The sequence below is a fragment of the Ranitomeya imitator genome, chromosome 2 (genome assembly GCF_032444005.1).
Source record: "Ranitomeya imitator isolate aRanImi1 chromosome 2, aRanImi1.pri, whole genome shotgun sequence".
Classification (NCBI taxonomy): Eukaryota; Metazoa; Chordata; class Amphibia; order Anura; family Dendrobatidae; genus Ranitomeya; species Ranitomeya imitator.
Genome location: NC_091283.1, coordinates 811,221,638 through 811,242,012, shown reverse-complemented (window position 1 = coordinate 811,242,012; position 20,375 = coordinate 811,221,638). Strand labels below are relative to the sequence as shown.

General features: G+C 45.3%; 1 protein-coding gene across 1 annotated transcript in view; it reads right to left on the bottom strand.

The window, feature by feature from the left end:
- Window positions 1-5,331: 5,331 nt before the first annotated feature.
- LOC138667805 (alpha-2-macroglobulin-like) overlaps window positions 5,332-20,375 on the bottom strand; it is a 130,487-nt gene continuing 115,443 nt past the window's right edge. The window contains exons 32-36 of the mRNA XM_069755896.1: window positions 19,114-19,204; window positions 17,285-17,353; window positions 16,784-16,886; window positions 8,398-8,439; window positions 5,332-5,910 (exon numbers count right to left, since the gene is read on the bottom strand). Of these exons, the coding sequence (XP_069611997.1) occupies window positions 5,888-5,910; window positions 8,398-8,439; window positions 16,784-16,886; window positions 17,285-17,353; window positions 19,114-19,204 (328 nt within the window). The 3' untranslated portion in view covers window positions 5,332-5,887. The remainder of the gene's footprint in view (window positions 5,911-8,397; window positions 8,440-16,783; window positions 16,887-17,284; window positions 17,354-19,113; window positions 19,205-20,375) is intronic.

Genomic DNA, 20,375 nt, shown 5'->3' with positions numbered 1-20,375 from the left:
CAGTATGCATCTAGATAAGTTCCTTGGGGGGTCTAGTTTCCAAAATGGGGTCACTTGTGGGGGAGCTTCAATGCATAGGCACACAGGGGCTCTCCAAATGCGACATGGTGTCCGCTAACAATTGGAGCTAATTTTCCATTCAAAAAGTCAAAAGGCGCGCCTTCCCTTCCGAGCCCTGCCGTGTGCCCAAACAGTGGTTTACCCCCACATATGAGGTATCGGCGTACTCGGGAGAAATTGCTCAACAAATTTTAGGATCCATTTTATCCTATTGCCCATGTGAAAATAAAAAAATTGAGGCGAAAAGAAATTTTTTGTGAAAAAAAAGTACTTTTTCATTTTTAAAGATCAATTTGTGAAGCACCTGGGGGTTTAAAGGGCTCACTATGCATCTAGATAAGTTCCTTGGGGCGTCTAGTTTCCAAAATGGGGTCACTTGTGGGGGAGCTCCAATTTTTAGGTACACGGAGGCTCTCCAAACGTGACATGGTGTCCGCTAACGATGGAGATAATTTTTCATTCAAAAAGTCAAATGGCGCTCCTTCCCTTCCGAGCCTTACCATGTGCCCAAACAGTGGTTTACCCCCACATGTGAGGTATAGGTGTACTCAGGAGAAATTGCCCAACAAATTTTAGGATCCATTTTATCCTGTTGTCCATCTGAAAATGAAAAAATTGAGGCGAAAATAATTTTTTTGTGAAAAAAAAGTACTTTTTCATTTTTACAGATCAATTTGTGAAGCACCTGGGGGTTTAAAGGGCTCACTATGCATCTAGATAAGTTCCTTGGGGCGTCTAGTTTCCAAAATGGGGTCACTTGTGGGGGAGCTCCAATTTTTAGGCACACGGGGGCTCTCCAAACGTGACATGGTGTCCGCTAAAGAGTGCAGCCAATTTTTCATTCAAAAAGTCAAATGGCGCTCCTTCCCTTCCAAGCCCTGCCGTGCGCCCAAACAGTGGTTTACCCCCACATATGAGGTATCAGCGTACTCAGGACAAATTGGACAACAACTTTCGTTGTTCAGTTTCTCCTTTTACCATTGGGAAAATAAAAAAATTGTTGCTGAAAAATCATTTTTGTGACTAAAAAGTTAAATGTTCATTTTTTCCTTCCATGTTGCTTCTGCTGCTGTGAAGCACCTGAAGGGTTAATAAACTTCTTGAATGTGGTTTTGTGCACCTTGAGGGGTGCAGTTTTTAGAATGGTGTCACTTTTGGGTATTTTCAGCCATATAGACCCCTCAAACTGACTTCAAATGTGAGGTGGTCCCTAAAAAAAAGGGTTTTGCAAATTTCGTTGTAAAAATGAGAAATCGCTGGTCAAATTTTAACCCTTATAACTTCCTAGCAAAAAAAAATTTTGTTTCCCAAATTGTGCTGATGTAAAGTAGACGTGTGGGAAATGTTATTTGTTAACTATTTTGTGTCACATAACTCTCTGGTTTAACAGAATAAAATTTCAAAATGTGAAAATTGCGAAATTTTCAAAATTTTCGCCAAATTTCCGTTTTTATCACAATTAAACACAGAATTTATTGACCTAAATTTACCACTAACATGAAGCCCAATATGTCACGAAAAAACAATCTCAGAACCGCTAGGATCCATTGAAGCGTTCCTGAGTTATTACCTCATAAAGGGACACTGGTCAGAATTGCAAAAAACGGCAAGGTCTTTAAGGTCAAAATAGGCTGGGTCATGAAGGGGTTAAAGGGAAGGTGCCATCAAAAAAATTTTTTTTCAGAAATTGTAAAAATGTAAAGAATTAATGATTACATTTTCTTAAAAAATATTATCATTTGTTTATAATTTAGTAAAATATGAAAAATAATTTGAAAAGTTTTGGAATTTCCACTTTTCAACACTAGGGGGAGCAGCTGCTGAAATTTCAGAAAAACCTAGTGTACAACTAGCTCACATTACTGCACTGCAGTAATTATGGGCGGAGTCTGCTGACATGTGTGATGTCTCCTCTCCTCCCCTTCTGGGTGTTTGCTAAGGCAGGGGTCCCCAACTCCAGTCCTCAAGGCCCACCAACAGGTCATGTTTTCAGGATTTCCTTTGCATTGCACAGGTGATGCAATTATTACCTGGGCAAGACTAAGGAAATCCTGAAAACATGACATGTTGGTGGGCCTTGAGGACTGGAGTTGGGGACCCCTGTGCTAAGGGATTAGAGAGGATGATATTCAGGAACCCAGTGAGCAGCCATTTTGTTGGTGACTGCAGAGTATGGCTGCCGTCACACTATCAGTATTTGGTCAGTATTTTACATCAGTATTTGTAAGCCAAAACCAGGAGTGGAACAATCAGAGGAAAAGTATAATAGAAACATCTGCACCACTTCTGCATTTATCACCCACTCCTGGTTTTGGCTTACAAATACTGAGGTAAAATACTGACCAAATACTGATAGTGGACGGCAGCCTTAGGCTACTTTCACACTAGCATTGTTGGCTGTACGTTGCAATGCGTCGTTCAGGAGAAAAAATGCATCCTGCAAAGTTGTCTGCAGGATGCGTTTTTTCCCCATAGACTAACATTACCGACGCATTGCGACGTATTGCCACACGTCGTAACTGCCGTGCGACGGTTGCGTCATGTTTTGGCGGACCGCCGCCACAAAAAGTGTTACATGTAACGTTTGTGCGTCGAGTCCACCATTTTCAACCGCGCATGCACGGCAGAAACTCCGCCCCATCCTCCCCAGACCTTACAATGAGGCAGCGGAAGCGTCGCAACACTGCTTCCGCTGCCCACGTCGGGCATTTCTTTCACAGCATGCGTTGGTATGACGCACTGCGAAAGGCCCGTACCGACGCTAGTGTGAAAGCAGCCTTATACTGACAAGTCTACGGTCACCGAGGATGGCAGGCAGCAAGGATTCTGGGAGATATCTGGTGGAGGGAGCAGGGTGACAGCAGCACAGAGTATTTCAGGAGAGCAGTGTGCTGGTCTATGGGGGCCCCCTGTTCAGTGTGCGGAGCAGCCAGGGATTGTACATAGAGCGCTGTCTTTTATACACATGGATGGACCATCTGCTTCACAGAAATCCAGGAAACATTTCTGCGGATTGATGGCCTGGTCTGATCCAGACTTTGCATGCAGACCCCATTCCCCTCCTCAGATCCTGTCTTCTCCATCCTGTCCTGGCAATATGTGAAAGCGAGGCGACAGGCGCAGTCTGGGGTGACGCTGGGAAGGAAATGTAGCCATATAGTAACGATAAAAATGAGACCCCTCTCTTCAGCTGCCTCACCAGCCTTCCCCTGACTACACCTAACTGGAGGTCATGCTGTCCCCTCTATTACCCCAGACCCGCGTGCAGGTGCTCAGCCAGAACCACCATAGAATGGGTCCGCTTTCTGAAGATAATACTGCCATAGTGTTCTCACATAATACCGCCATATAGATCACACACAATACTATCAAATAGATCACACAATACTGTCATACAGTTCTCACATAATACCACCATATAGATCACACATAATACCGCCAGTGTTCTCACATACCGCCATATAGATCACACATAATACCGCCAGTGTTCTCACATACCGCCATATAGATCACACATAATACCGCCAGTGTTCTCACATACCGCCATATAGATCACACATAATACTGCCGTAGTGTTCTCACATAATACCGCCATATAGATCACACATAATACTGCCATAGTGTTCACATAATACCGCCATATAGATCACACAATACTGCCATAGTGTTCTCACATACCGCCATATAGATCACACATAATACTGCCATAGTGTTCTCACATAATACCGCCATATAGATCACACAAAATGCTGCCAGTGTTCTCACATAATACCGCCATATAGATCACACACAATACCACCATATAATTCTCACAATACTGATCAACCATAATACCACCATACAGATCACATAATACCATCATATAGATCTCACATAATGCCATAATACAGCATGACGCCCGCAGCTCCTGTTATCGCACGCATTGAGTTGTGTGTGCAATGGGGAAAGAAATGCAGGGGGGAGAAGAGTGCATAGAAGTGGATTAGATACACGGTTCACCAGACAGTATCACACAAGAGAGGATTAGATACACGGTTCACCAGACAGTATCACACAGGAGAGGATTAGATACACGGCTCAGCATAATATCACACAGTATAGGATTAGATGCACGGCTCAGCAGACAGTATCACACAGGAGAGGATTAGATACACGGCTCAGCAGTCAGTATTTCACAGGATTAGGCTATGTGCACACGTCAGGATTTTTTCCTGACATAATCCTGAGAATTCTGCCAGAAATCCGCGTGCTTTTTTCGCGCGGATTTCTCGCGGAATTTGTGCGTTTTTTTGCGTTTTTTTTTTATTTTCCGGAATGTCCTTTTTGATAGGAAATCTGCAAAAAATCCGCAAAAAGATAGAGCATGTCCGGATTTTTTGCGGTATGCGTTTTTTTAGCGGATTTATAGCGTTTTTATGGCGAAATTCCGCAAAAAAAACGCTAAAAATCCGGACGTGTGCACATAGCCTTAGATACACAGGTCAGCACAGGATAGGATTAGATACACGGCTCACCAGACAGTATCACACAGGAGAGGATTAGATACACGGCTCAGCAGACACTATCACACAGGAGAGGATTAGATACTTGGCTCAGCACAGTATAGTGAGAGATGCAGGGTCTGATGTCCTGTGAGGAGCTGCAGTGAGAGGTCGAGCAGCACAGAGCCTCCCCCATCCCCCTCTGTTACCTCTCTGCAGCTCCTGATAAGAGAACATCAGACGGCAGCACTTCAGACTCTCTAGCGATTCTAGAGATTACAGGACAGCAGAGGACAGTGAACGGCCGCTGAGTGTGAGGGGAGACAGATGGAGCTGCTCCTCCAACAGTGCAGCTCAGTCACAGTGGAGCTCACAGGTACACTCCACTGTAGGCTGAAGCAAGATGGCGCCGATCTCCTGCCTCTGCTGTGATGTGGAGACCGCCCAGGGGGCGTGGCCACATCAGAGCAGAGAGAAGCTTATGTGTAATGCATTGCTAGCTATGGGGTCGCCTCCCGACTGCAGCTGTCTATGTCCAGGGCAGCCGTATGTGAAGACTGTAAGTGTCGTGCAGCTACACTTACAGACCTGCAAATGAAAATGGCGGCGCCCAGTGGCAGAAAAAAAAAATGAATAAAAAAAAAAACAATAAATACTATGCACTTGAAAATAACTTATAAAAATAAGCAATTAAAGAGGTTTTTTTTTTTTTTACAATATTAAAACGCGGCACCTTCCCTTTAACTTAAAACTGCAAATACAGATTAAACAACAACCACAAGACGGATTTCATCAACCAAGGTATCATTTTAATCAGTATAACAGCACCAACCTGACAGTGTCTGTAGTTTACTGAGCAAAATCCTGCTGACAGGTTCACTTTAAATACAGCTCCTTTGTATTTGATACTTCCTAGTACGTTGCATTAACAAATCTTTATTGGTATAGTCATGTGCGGAATTTCCGCATCTAATGCAGTTCTATGGTGAAAATACAGACATAAAACTCAGTGTGCCAGCGAGAGACATTGACGTTGCTGATTTGAAACACGCACCGCAAGTCAGTATACACTGTTAAAAAAAAATCAGGGAGGCCATGAAATTTCTATAAATCCCATCCACTTTGCTAGAATTATTAGATACAGTTTAATTCCGCAGCATCAAAACTCATTGTGGGCACACAGCCTTTAGATAGTTGAATAACTGTCAGAGTAAATGAAATTTCTACAAAATATGATACACAGGATTTAATTTCTTCTTTTTATTATTACAATTATATTATTATCTGACTGTTTTTTTTCCAGTTTTGCTTGTAGGTACTGATACAATATATGGAGCAGCCCCATCTTATCTTGAATTTCCAGATGTATCTGTAGTCAAAGAAATAACAGAATACGGATTATACAGTATATAGACTAGTAGCACAATATAATGTATTAATGAATCATTAAACCTATATTAGCAAACTTTTATGAATTGCTTTCCTGGAGGCGTACCATGTTTTGCAGACACTCAATTCATGCCCCAATTTCCTATACTGTGAATATAAGTTTGGATGCTGAGACAACATATGCAGACGTGCACAAAAAGAATTCTTGAAAGCAGGGGTTTTTGTGACACCTGGGATATTTGACAAAGCCTTATGAAGGTCTGGAATATTTTCCCTTTTTCTTGGAGCCTCTTGAGGTTGGGAAGTTTGAACCCCCTTTTGCTGAGCATCCAATAGGTTAGGTGGCTATAAAAAACTAACAATATCTTTAATTTATATAGTGTATATTGTAAGGTGGCAGCTGGACAAGTCCTGGATGGGGGTTATGTGTCACCGAGGTGCCAAGCCTTGGTGATGTATGACACGGAGAAGCAGGCTCAAGCATGCATAGTGCCGAGATGTGTTTTTTAATGGGCCTGGAATTTTGGGTCTGGATTTTAGGAACGGCCATAGATCTGGGTGGGATTGGCCGTTCCCTTACCTGCAGTTCTAAAACTGGGAATGGGCTATAAAATCCAATTCAGCTGCTTCATTAGGGCTGAGAGTTGAGGTGGAAACATCTCTGGTGGATGATGATGCAGTTGTAACTTGAACCAAAGATTATTTATTTACTTTTTTGCCAACGGAAAAGCCCGTAGCTAGTGACATCGCGCACGTTCACGGTGGCAGTCTTTTTCCATTTAGTGCTTCAGCAAGTGTGACTGTCTGGAACGCTGTGAACACTACGGACAACGCAGCATTGATTCTGAACTGAGGACTTACTGCCCATACTGATACTTTGTACCTGCATTGATCTTTCCATCTGCTGCCTGGTTTCTGTCAAGAAGGGAATTCCTATGGTTTCACTCCATTGTGGATCTACACACAAGCAGGTGGTCCTACACAATCTAGTTGCTAACCATTTGGGATTTTACTATATTTTAATTGATCTTATCCATTCCATATCCTGGTCATATTAGTGCATTTTACTTTTCCTCTTTATTAGTTCATTGATTGCATGCGCGAGGGCAGATTGTGCATTGCTATATGTTGTTTTATGCACCAGCTTTTTAGTGACAGCACTGGTGAATCTTTTAAGCTAGTGCTGACATGTGATATTTTTAATGGGTCCACAATTTTGGGTCCAGGTTTTAGGAATGACAATAGAGCTGGGTGAGATTGGGTTTAGTAAAGGATTGGGATACTGTAAAATATTTTACAATATGACTATATCAATTCTGAATAAGGAGGTTGTTGTAACAATACAATTTTTCTATGCAAACAAATGAATGATTACTGTAAGTACTGATGTCTTGTTCTAACACCCTGGTGTATAATACATCAATCTGCCTTGTGGTCAGTACTCTTGTTGCTTAGTCATTATGTCTGCAATAATAATCACAGCACAGGCCCTAACAGAAGACAGTGATGAGTTACAATGGCAGCCTACAACCCTTGAAGCATGGCCTCCATCTCCTGGGTACTGTATTATACACCTCAGGTCACAGCTCATCTGAATCCCATTTGTTGGATTCCACAGTCGTGGTTCTGTTCACATGGGTCTGCTCGCAAGGTTCTGGTTCTGCTCACATGGCTGTGGTTTTGCTCACACAGTTCAGGTTCAGCTCTTCCAGTCACTCTTCCTCACTCCTTTCTCCAGCACTGGTGATTGTGGCTATAAGCCAGCTTCGATGCCCCATATGTCTGTCCTGATACAGGTTCAGCTGTCGACCTACCCCCTTCTCTGCTCTCCTGGGCCTTTTAAAATTCTTACCTGGGTCACAGTAATCACATGACCTGGTGTCTCCTCCTGTCTGTACCCCTCAGGAAACACACACTTTGTTCAGAGTTCCTATGTCTATTGTATTGGGGGTCATATTTTCCATAGGGATCCCTAGAGAATCCCTAGATAATCAGGCTAATTATGCAAATCACACTCTGATCAAATTCTGAGTGTGAAGATAGTGTGATCTGAGTCTTTCAGATGAGGAGAAGAGTGAGAAAAAAATGTCTCCATCTTCTCCATTCTGTCAGTCCAAGGAAATGGACTGCAGTCAGATGTCATCCGAGAGAAGTCCAATGTTTTCCACGGAATCATTAACTTGCCTTGACTATCAGCTCAAACTCGGACAAGCTGTGATTATTTTCATAAGATAGATCAGCTATGTATCAGGAACAGAAATCGGACATGTGTACAGTCCCATAGAATAACATGGGGATGAGGGCTATCTGTCACGAAGACTTAGTTACCATATGAGACATGGAGATGACCCGGAATGACACTTTGGGTAAATTGCTCAAACATGCAAAGTGTAATATGCACACAAATTGAAAATGATTCTACAGAATAAATGTAAATATTTCTGAAGGAAAGTGTGAATTCGCTTACCATAACTGCAAGGAAGGTTGTAATCCACAGTGGCATATTCATCTGGGAGACAAAAGTAGCAGCATTAAGTTCTATTTTGTAAGTTTTATAAATGTCTTAAATTCTTAAATGGGTAAAATAACAGAGTGTTTGTGAAATCAAACAGCTTTGCAATTTATCTCTAGGAGGGGGCAGGAATAGGCGAAGTAAATGGAGGCCCCCATGACTGTGCTTGGTCATGGGCTCCAGTTTTAAATAAAAATAGCCGCATTGATTGGTCAATAGTAGGGTGGGAGGGGTTATGAGAGGGAGGTGGGGGCTATATAGGTAAAAGTGCGGGAAACTGGGCACACTTTTAGCTGGCAGTTCAGGATTTTAGTGAGAGCAGCCACCCACACAGCCTTTCCACCTACCTGAAAAGGCCTGAAGAGCGATCAGCCATGGAGTCGGTGGATACCTTGGTGGGGCGCTTGAGGGATGCAGCCAGATCCAGAAGAGGTGGATGGCTGGAAGAGCAGCTAGCGGCGCTGCTTGGAGCAGCGGGAGCACCGGAGCCCAGCAGCAGAAGAGGCCGGCGCACGAGGCCTCCTCAGCGACTCTCACCGGAGGCTGGGTGCAGCGGTGCGGCGTCCCCCCGCTGTGCTCCCTCCGGCAGGAATCCTCCTTGCCGGCCGGTTGGTGTGGGGAGCAGGAGAGGCGCGCAGCGTGGAAGAGCGATGCCGGAAGTGAGGACGGCAGCAGCGCGGCCCACAGCTCCGAGGACCAGGAGTGCAGCGGCGGCAAGTCCGGAACACAGCCGCATGACGTCCGGGGCGGCGAGTACCGGGGGTACGAATGAAGGTGCGGCGAGCGGCGGAAGATGGACGGCAGGAGGAAGGCCAGGCAGAGGGCGTGCAGGAGGTCGGATGACGGCGGATGCTGCGGTGCAGGCGGCATCTGAGCTGAGGACACCAGGAAACGAGCGCGGTTCTGGAGGAGCGGCGGGCAGTGGGACCCCACTGTCTGGCAGGCGGAGTGGTCGGGAGCCTGAGAGGGAACAGAGGTCGGCGGAGCAAGTACGGTCCAGGTCCGGGAGAAGGTCGGTCGAACGTGGAGCAGCTGACGCTCAGGTCCCCCCTGGTGACGTGGAGGCCAGGGGCGCGGGCCGGGAGCAGCACGATGGTGCCGAAGAATCGTGGTCGGACGGAGAACCTGATGCCGGGGAGGATCGGCGGGATGCGGGACGCACGGCTGGCAGGGACACAGCACCTGCGCAGCTCGGTGAGTACCATGCTATTTCTGACTTGTCGCCCAGAGGGGCTTATGGTGAGGGGGTTAGAGGTGATCAGGCGTCGGGTGGGCGGGCGCCGGACATTGGAGGGAGCAGCGGGGCGTCAGAGCCTGCGCTGCGGGATGTATTGCTGAGCGTGTCGCAATTGCTGAGTAGTTTACAGAATGGGGCAGTGAGGGAAGCGGGGGTATCACCGGCCAGGGCTTGGCTACCTGGGGCCGGGGCTTCGGGTTCGTCTACATTGGATTCGGGGAGTCTGTTAGTGGGCGAACAGTCGCCATCAGTGTCTGGAGTGTCTGTATCCGTGCAAACGGAGAAGAATAAAGGGGATACGGTAAAGTTGGATGATAGAGCAAAAGGCGAGGTATATGTTTGTTTTGAGGGGCCGTTGGGGGCTCATTTGAAAAAGGAGGTAAAAGAAAAGATTTGGCGCGATGATTATGTGGAGATTTTTTCTTTGCTGCCATTAGAAAAGTTTAATCTTGATAAGGGGAAAAAGGACGATAGTAAGAAAGAGGAAGAAGAGAAGAGGAGGTGGCGACTTATACCACAGACGTTCATTAATTGGTTGCAAGCATTCGCTATACTAGCGAGCGTAATAGGTGAAAAGGCCCCGGAGAATTGTTCCGGTTTATTTTGTTATCTTGATGCGATAGGTGAAGCGCATCGTACTTATGGCGGACAGGCTTGGTTACGCTATGATGAACAGTTCAGGCAGAGGAAAGCGGTAAGGCCTGAAATACGCTGGGATCAAAAGGACATCGGGCTCTGGTTAAAAGTGATGGCTCCTAGCAGATACGGGCAGTCCTTTCATGGGGGCGGAAGTACCTCTGGACAACAGGCGGGACATAGCGGTAGTGGTCAGGGGGGACAGGGAGCTAAAGAAAAATCAGGAACGTGTTGGCAATTCAATGAGGGCCAGTGTAAGTTTGGGAACACCTGCAGATTTAAACATGTGTGTTCCCATTGTAGCGGAGTTTCGCATGGGGCTTCCAAATGTTTCAAAAAAGCAAGAGGCAAGCCGTCAGTGGGTGCCGGTCAAGGGGGAGACGCCAGTGAGGCTGGAAAGGATGGCCCCCTTTCTAAGTAGGTATCCGGATCAGGAGAAGGCCGGTGTCATTACACGGGGTTTTGCGGAGGGTTTTCGTATCCCTCCTCCGGAACACATTGTTCCGTTTTCAAAAAAGAATTTGAGGTCAGCAATGGCTCAAGCAAGTGTGGTGAATGATAAGTTGAGGAAGGAGGTGGAGTTGGGGAGAATGGCTGGTCCGTTTACTTGTTTGCCGATAGAGGGGCTGATCATCTCACCGTTGGGGGTGGTTCCCAAAAAAGAGCCGAATAAATTCCGTTTAATTCACCATTTGTCGTACCCAAAGGGGTTGTCTGTGAATGACGGCATTTCGCAGGAGTTGTGTTCAGTTGTTTATACGTCGTTTGACATGGCGGTGCACTGGGTCCGCTGTTACGGGCCAGGAGCCTTGTTGGCAAAGACGGATGTGGAGTCGGCTTTTCGTTTGCTTCCGATTCACCTGGATAGCATCCCGTTGTTGGGGATGTGTTGGAATGACGGTTACTATGTAGACAGATGTCTACCGATGGGTTGTTCCATTTCGTGTTCCTTGTTTGAATCTTTTAGTACGTTTCTGGAATGGGTGGTTAGAGAAGTGGCTGGTGTTCCATCCGTCATTCATTATTTGGATGACTTTTTGTTCATAGGTCCTCCTGACTCGAATGTGTGCAGGAATATTTTGGCGGCTATGGAGTGGGTAGCGGACCATTTCGGCGTTCCCCTTGCTAGGGAAAAAACTGAGGGCCCTTGTACGGTGTTGAGCTTTCTTGGAATTCTGATAGACTCTGAAAACATGGAATGTAGGCTTCCGGACGATAAATTGTTGGCGCTGAAGCAGGAAGTGAGTCGCGTGGCTAAGCTGAAGAAAGTGACATTGAAGTAATTACAGTCTCTGCTTGGTCGTTTGAATTTTGCATGTAGGATTATGCCCATGGGGCGCATATTTTGCCGAAGGTTGTCCAGGGCGACGGCGGGGGTGCGGTCCCCGCATCATTTCATTCGACTTGGGCAGGAGCACAAAAACGACTTGTTGGTATGGCATAATTTCTTGGAGCAATATAACGGTCGCTCGCTGATGCAGCAGCAGTTGGTGAGTAATTTTGATTGCGAGATCTACACGGACGCAGCGGGAAGTGTGGGTTATGGGGCCTATTGCGCAGGCCAATGGAGCGTTGGAGCATGGCCGGACTGCTGGCACACGAGTGGTTTTACAAAGAATCTGGCCTTGTTGGAGTTGTTTCCCATTGTGGTAGCGGTATTCATTTGGGGGGACGCGTTTGAAAATCGCAGGATCAGATTCCATTGTGACAACATGAGTGTCGTGTCCGTGATCAACTCGTTATCGGCATCGTCACCACCCATAATAAAATTAGTGAGAGAACTTGTCTTAAGATGTTTGAAGATCAATACATGGATTTCTGCGGTTCATGTGCCTGGCGTTCAGAATTCGTTAGCGGATGCATTATCTCGTTTACAGTGGGAGCGTTTCCGGGAGTTGGCACCAGAAGCGGACGCAGCAGGAGCAGTATGCCCTTCGCACTTGTGGCAGATACCTATGGAGGAGCGGGACGTTTGATTCGGGCCTCGGTTATGAGTCAGACCTGGGCGTCTTATGAAGCTTCCTGGAATGTTTGGCAGAATTTTTTGGCGCAGTGGGGGGAATTGGTGTCTGACGAAGACAAGTCATTAGCTGTTTTGTCATTGGTGGGTAAGGCGGCGGATGCAGGTTGGTCGTTTTCGAAAGTAAACAAGTTGGTGACCGGGTTAGCTTTCGGTTTTAAGCTTGAGGGCTCAGTAGATGTGACAAAAAATTTTTTGGTGCGGCAGGCACTGAAGGGTTATAGGAGAGATGTTAGACGGGTGGATGGGCGCAGGCCTATTTCGTTTCAGGTGCTTGAACGTTTGGGTGGTGTTCTGGGTGATATATGCTGCTCTCATTTTGAAGCGGTGTTGTTTCGTTTGGCTTTTTCCTTGGCATTTTTTGGGGCGTTACGGATAGGTGAATTGGTATCTCGTAGCAGGGTTCAAGCGGGTGGTTTATTGGCGCAAGATGTGGCTTTCTGGTCTGGGGGCATCGTTTTTTGGATACGTCGTTCAAAGACGGATCAGACAGGGGTTGGTAAAAGAGTTGTGTTGGGTAAAGTTTCGGGGTCATTGATGTGCCCTGAACAATGTTTACGTGAGTATTGGTCTTTATGGTCGGGTCGTACGGGACCATTGTTGTGCCACCAGGACGGGGTCTTCTTGTCCCGTTTCCAATTTATAGCAATTCTGCATAAAAGTTTGAGGGTCTTGGGCTTTTCGCGGTCCGATTTCGGTTCGCATTCCTTCAGGATAGGGGCAGCGTCAGTGGCCGACAGCCTGGGCTTGGGGTCGGATGTTATCAAGCGTATTGGGCGTTGGAGCTCAAGCCGTTATCAGTCCTATATCCGACACTAAAATGGTTGGTTTGTTTACGTTAAGTGGCATTATGTTAACGGTTACTGTTATTGTATATTGCAGGTCGGGAGCCGTATCTCGTCTGGATTTTTGGTCATTCGTTTGTCTATTGGGGGGCGCATCGGGCGGATGCCAGGCCGGACGGTAGGCAGTTGGGTCTCAGCCGGAAAGATGCGGTAGTTCGGTGGCTGGGTTTTCGAGGTATGGTGTGGAGCAGGGCGATTCCTTGTTTTTCTCGTGCGGTCCGTCTGGATAGAGCACCGGATATCGTGGTTTTTCATTTGGGAGGGAACGATTTAGTTTCCAAACCAGTGAGGGAGTTGATACGGGACATTCGTTCCGATTTTCTCCGTTTGTGGACGGCCTTCCCCGGTGTTCTAACTATATGGTCGGACATTGTTCCTCGAAAAAATTGGAGGGGTGCGCGATCAGTCAAGGGTATCAACAGAGCGCGGGTGAAGTTGAATAGGGCAATTGCCAAGTTTGTAGCCAGAAATGGTGGGATATGTGTTCGGCACTTTGATTTGGAGTCGGGTGTTGGTGAATATTGGAGGGACGACGGGGTGCACTTGAACGAGGTGGGGATTGATTTATGGGCCTTTTCCATTCAGGAGGGAATTGAAAAAGCGTTAGTGTCTTTGGGGCACTCGCGGGCCTGAGGTGTCCGGGCGGCGAGTTTGTGGAGGGGGTGGGGTTCTTGGAGTTTATGCGGATTCAGAGGCGAAGGAATTTGATGGAAATTCCGGACAGTTAAACGGGTTTGGTGTTCTGGCATTTTGGTTACAGGCTCTGGACGGGGTGTTTACCCTGGGAGCTGGTGGTGGTTTAATTGTTCCCAAAACGGGAATTATGGTGCCCCTGAGCTGGTGTTACGGCTGGGGGTAAATTGAGGTGTTTTACGTTTTTTGTTTTTTGCCAAAATAATTTGAAGCCAGAACTTTTTCCCCGGTGGGCTCCAAGAACCTCCCCTCAAATTATTTGCATAAAAATTATGCTAATGTTTATTTAAATGTTTTTGTTTGTTTGTTAATAAACTGGCCGCTGTGGCCATAATTATCCAAAGACATTGGAGTTACGTTTTTTATTGGAATGTGGGTTTGCTTTTAGCAATGGTGGTTGGGGGGTTTGGAATGGTTAGTAAGGGAGCCATATTGGCCATACATGGTCAAGAATGGAAGGATTTTTAATAGTAAAGAGGATTGCAATTCTTTAGTGTATGGTTTATTGCCAGGGTTACCGGCCACACTGAGATCTTAGAGTGGCTGGTTGTCTAGGCAAAGAGCATGTGCTGCAGATAGGCACTATGCTTTAGAGCAGGAATGGGGAACCTCCGGCCCATGGACAGGATCCCAGGGGTCGCAATGCTTGGGTTGGGGACAGCAGTTCTCCGGCAGGGGATCACAGAGCTTTAATTGCTGCTGACACTGCAAGCACAATAATACAATGCATGATTGCAACCTGACACATGCCAGCATTAGGACGTATTTTGTAATCTGTGCTTCAGTCACATCAACGACAGCAACAGCAGTCCCAGCCCCTCCTTTGATGTATATGCCCCAATGTCTCCTGTGATGTATATGCCCCAGTCCCTCCTTTGATGTATATGCCCCAATGTCTCCTGTGATGTATATGCCCCAGTCCCTCCTTTGATGTATATGCCCCAATGTCTCCTGTGATGTATATGCCCCAGCCCCTCCTGTGATGTATATGCCCCAATGTCTCCTGTGATGTATATGCCCCAGCCCCTCCTTTGATGTATATGCTCCAATGTCTCCTGTGATGTATATGCCCCAGTCCCTCCTTTGATGTATATGCCCCAATGTCTCCTGTGATGTATATGCCCCAGTCCCTCCTTTGATGTATATGCCCCAATGTCTCCTGTGATGTATATGCCCCAGTCCCTCCTTTGATGTATATGCCCCAATGTCTCCTGTGATGTATATGCCCCAGCCCCTCCTTTGATGTATATGCCCCAATGTCTCCTGTGATGTATATGCCCCAGCCCCTCCTTTGATGTATATGCCCCAATGTCTCCTGTGATGTATATGCTCAAGCTCCTCCTTTGATGTATATGCCCCAATGTCTCCTGTGATGTATATGCCCCAGTCCCTCCTTTGATGTATATGCCCCAATGTCTCCTGTGATGTATATGCCCCAGCCCCTCCTTTGATGTATATGCCCCAATGTCTCCTGTGATGTATATGCCCCAGTCCCTCCTTTGATGTATATGCCCCAATGTCTCCTGTGATGTATATGCCCCAGTCCCTCCTTTGATGTATATGCCCCAATGTCTCCTGTGATGTATATGCCCAAGCTCCTCCTTTGATGTATATGCCCCAATGTCTCCTGTGATGTATATGCCCCAGCCTCTCCTTTGATGTATATGCCCCAATGTCTTCTGTGCTGTATATGCCCCAGCCCCTCCTTTTATGTATATGCCCCAATGTCTCCTGTGTTGTATATGCCCCAGCCCCTCCTTTGATGTATATGCACCAATGTCTCCTGTGATGTATATGCGCCAGTGTCTCCTTTGATGTATCTACCCCAGCATCTCCTGTGATGTATATGCCCCAGCCCCTCCTGTGTTGCATATGCCCCAATGTCTCCTTTTGATGTATCTACCCCAGCCCCTCCTGTGTTGTATATGCCCCAATGTCTCCTGTGATGTATAAGCCCCAGCCCCTCATTTGATGTATATGCCCCAATGTCTCCTGTGATGTATCTACCCCAGCATCTCCTGTGAAGTATATGCGCCAGCCTCTCTTCTAATGTATGTGCCCCAGCCCCAGTGTCTCTCATGGTGTCTCCAGTGATGTATATGCCCATAGTGTCTCCTGTGTTGTATATGCCCCAGCCCCTCCTTTGATGTATATGCCCCAATGTCTCCTGTGATGTATCTACCCCAGCATCTCCTGTGAAGTATATGCGCCAGCCTCTCTTCTAATGTATGTGCCCCAGCCCCAGTGTCTCTCATGGTGTCTCCAGTGATGTATATGCCCATAGTGTCTCCTGTGATGTATATGCCCCAGCCCCTCCTTTGATGTATATGCCCCAATGTCTCCTGTGATGTATCTACCCCAGCATCTCCTGTGAAGTATATGCGCCAGCCTCTCTTCTAATGTATGTGCCCCAGCCCCAGTGTCTCTCATGGTGTCTCCAGTGATGTATAGGCCCATAGTGTCTCCTGTGTTGTATATGCCCCAGCCCCTCCTTTGATGTATATGCACCAATGTCTCCTGTGATGTATATGCCCCAGTGTCTCCTTTGATGTATCTACCCCAGCATCTCCTGTGAAGTATATGGTCCGGTGTCTCTTCTAATGTATGTGCTCCAGCCCCAGTGTCTCTCGTGGTGTCTCCTGTGATGTATAGGCCCATAGTGTCTCCTGTGATGTATATCTCCCCAAATTGTCAATTTTCAAGAGCATACCACCCCCACCCCCACAAACTCAGACACTGGGAGGTAGAGAAGTCTCCCGTTTATGATTTGTAATAATATAGTCATAGATTAAATTTGAAAACAGACACAGAGATTAACAAGTTCATCATCATTCATCCCACAATTTGGCCTAGAAAAAAGCAAGAACTTGTATAGCAATAGTAATAGTTTAACAGTAAACAAAGGTTTACCGGTCTCATAGTAATCGTAGACTTTTGCTGTAGCTGGTTTTAGGTCCTTCACCACAATGCTCTGCTCCACCATGAAGGAGAGGGTTTTTGGGTTGTGATCAATCTAGAGTGAAATAATATTTCCAAAAAACGTTAATGGATCCATAATTCTAATAAGAGAATGATCATAGACGTAGATATCCACTTTAATTGGAAATATACTACAAAATAGGAACAAGCAAAGCGATCTAAAGTGTATTAAAGGCATTTTCTCTCCCATCTGATTGTTATGCTTTGAAGTTTCGAGAGACATCAGAACATAATAAATCTTTCATTTCACTTTCAAATAGGGTCAAATGTATTTGACTCTGCAGGCCGCATCAAGAGAATCTGCCCTAACCGAATTTCGGGAGATTCTCGACTCTCTATTTCTGAAGATTATTATTTGGGGCTAGCTATCATAGAAGGATCTCAGATGTTCTTAGAAGAAAAATGAAAGTTATAACAATGACTGATTCAGACCTGGTCCAGGTACAAAGTTACCAAGTCCATCTGGATTTCACTTCTCTGTATTAACTTGCTCTTCTCCAGCTGTGAAGAGAAACAGATGTTACAGCTGAGATTACAAGGGAAAAATTTCAAATAAAACTGATATTCATTATTTTTTATGGAGGTTCAGCATTATTTCTACCTTTGTGACACTTCTCCATGTTCATCAAAGAGGCTGGATTGCCATTGTAAGAGAGCGACAAATTTTATGAGGTTAGTGTCAGATTCAGATGTCCATGACACAAGGTCCGTGTATGATGGATGCACTGGCCAAAGTTCTCTGGTCTCGAACACATCAGACTCATAGGCATATACAAGGCTGATGAGTTCAGATAGGGAGATCCATGCCAGTCTCTAAATCACTGTTCATACACACACCGTGTTTCATGTAAGTCTGAATATGACCTATGGTCAAGTAAATGGACAGGAACAGCAATATTAGTCACAGTACATGGACAAGAAAGGCAAAAAATAAAAATCAGTCTCTTAAGGCCAAATTCACACAAGCATATAATAAAAATTCAGAGTTTCATCCAGAAAACTTGCATGATTTTTTTCACACTTGTCATCCATGGTTTTTTTTACAGCAGCAGCTATTAATACTTTCCAAGACCATTTACAGTTTCCTATGTTACAATACTGCAATGTATCTGTAAAAACTGGATGGTACACTGTTGCTCGATAACGCATACGATTACGATTTTATGGAAGAAACTAGTGCATGCTGCAAATTTCATTCACACGCAGATAAGGTCAGTGAAATGAATTGCTCATCTTCACTGGCCCATTGAATAACATTAATCCAAGTGATGTCTGTTATTTTCATGGACAGAACTTGGATCGAAAATACGGATATGTGAACGAGCCCTTATGGTAACCTTTTTGTTGTGTTTTATGATTCCTAAAATATTAAAATAATAATGTCTTACTTTCTGAACCTATCTAATTGCTGAATTAGTGTAAAAACTGATGCGCCGGATCAGCTTTTTTTCTCTGGATCCGGGATAAAAAATCTAATGTAAAAAATAATAAACAAAAATAAAAAATCGTGATATTCTCACCTTCCGGTGGCCCCGACAGCCTTCCCCCTCATCGCTGTGCTCCCGTTCCCAGTAATGCCTTGCAAAAATGACCTGTGATGACGTAGCGGTCTCGTGAGACCGCCATGTCATCTGCGGTCATTGCCGCGATGCATTATTGGGAACGGAAGCATTGGGAGCATCACAAGGAGCGGGAAGGCTGTCGGGGACACCGGAAAGTGAGAATATCACAATTTTTTATTTTTGTTTATTATTTTTTACATTATATTTTTTTACTATTGATGCTGCATAGTCAGCATCAATAGTAAAAAGAGAGAGAGAACAGGGCATGCGCAGTTTGGAGGCCGGACTTCGGTGCAGGATATCGTCATCCGGCGCCCATTGTCAGAAAAGCCGGACGGCGCCGCTTCCGGTGCCGTTCGGTTTTTCGCCGGAACAAAAAAAGTTCCTCTAGACGTTTTCTCCGGCCACCGGACCGGCAAACGAACGAAATGGAAGGCCATCAGGCGCAATCTGGCACTAATACAAGTCTATGGGAATAAAACGGATCCGGCGGCATCATTCGCCAGATCTGTTTTTTTCACAATTCGCCAGATTGCGCCTGATGGCGAAAAAAGGATGTGTGAAAGTAGCGTAACAGTCAAACTTTTTAAGGAATTTTGGACCAAGAAAAGATTAAAAGAAAAAAACTTCCCGTCTCACTCAGTGCTACAGTGCAACCATTTTCTCCTTTATATAAAGATGCTTATTCCTGTAACTTACATTCTTTATTGTGTGTTTTACTGGAATATAGCCAGACAACATCTTAACTTCAATGACGGCCATGTTAGATTTCTCCCGGTTACCTGTATAACTGTAAGAATAAAAATCCAGGCATGACATATATTGTACCTTACATCTTTGTCAACATAGGTAGAAAATTGACAGCTTGGAGAGTAAAAGTTTTTCAGCTTGGTGTTGTTTTATTTTATATTTATTTTAGATTATTGGTTACTCTTAGGGTATGTGGGCATAGAGTTTAAGGAGTTTTTTAATGGAGTGGATCTTGTTCAAAAAATGTCTGAAAAATCACAAAAAAAAATTCCAATTCATTTCTATTATAAAACCACTCTGCTGTTCACAAATTCAAAAGGGGCTAGAAAGAGAAACACGGAGCCTCCTAATGCAATAACTTTAATATGAAATTATAGCCATAGGCTTCTACCAATTCTTACTCAATTTCACCATCCCCAGACCCAAGACTCTCCAAAGAAATGTTTATCTCACCTTCCCTCTTACCTCCTCACCTAACCTCATCTACAGATCTATTTCTTAACCTCACATCGTTTCTACTAAAGCACATAACAAGCCAGCTACCCTCGTTTTCTCACCTCCTGTCCCTCCCTCTACTTTTCCACACTGCTGGCATATATCCCCCAATCCTGGACTTCCACAGTTGATTGTTGGAATAATGCTTATTATTGCATGTATTGCAACTACTGCTTTTAACTAATGTTTAATAGTGCATGATTTTCTCTTTCCTGCACTAGTGTTATATTGCCAGTAAAGCACTGTTAAAAAAACAACAACCAGGAAGTTTCTGTTGACTATTGTGTAGCTGAAGCACAGTTTTACTTTCACTTTGCAAACTGAAAAACAACATGCTAAGATCCTTCCTAAGCTATAAGAAATACCAGTTGTAAGCTGTTATCTTTGTTCATGAATAAATAAACATACACTGTTGAACAACTGGACAGTACAGAGATTAATCCGTTGCCAGCACTGATACCCCCCATTAATTATCCCTCCTTTCATTCCCCACTTAGTAGAAAGAACCACAATCTCTGCATCAAACCCATTCTGTTATGATGCGGTGGTTTAGGAGCAGCATGGAACGAGCTCTGAAGGAAGTGGTAACTGTACTGACCGCAGTCCCTAAGCTCAACACAACACTAGAAGTAGCCGTGGGGTGCTCCTAACTCTCCCTAGGCACCTCGTCACCGCCTAAGAGCTAACTACCCCTAAAGATAGAAGCAGGAAAACTA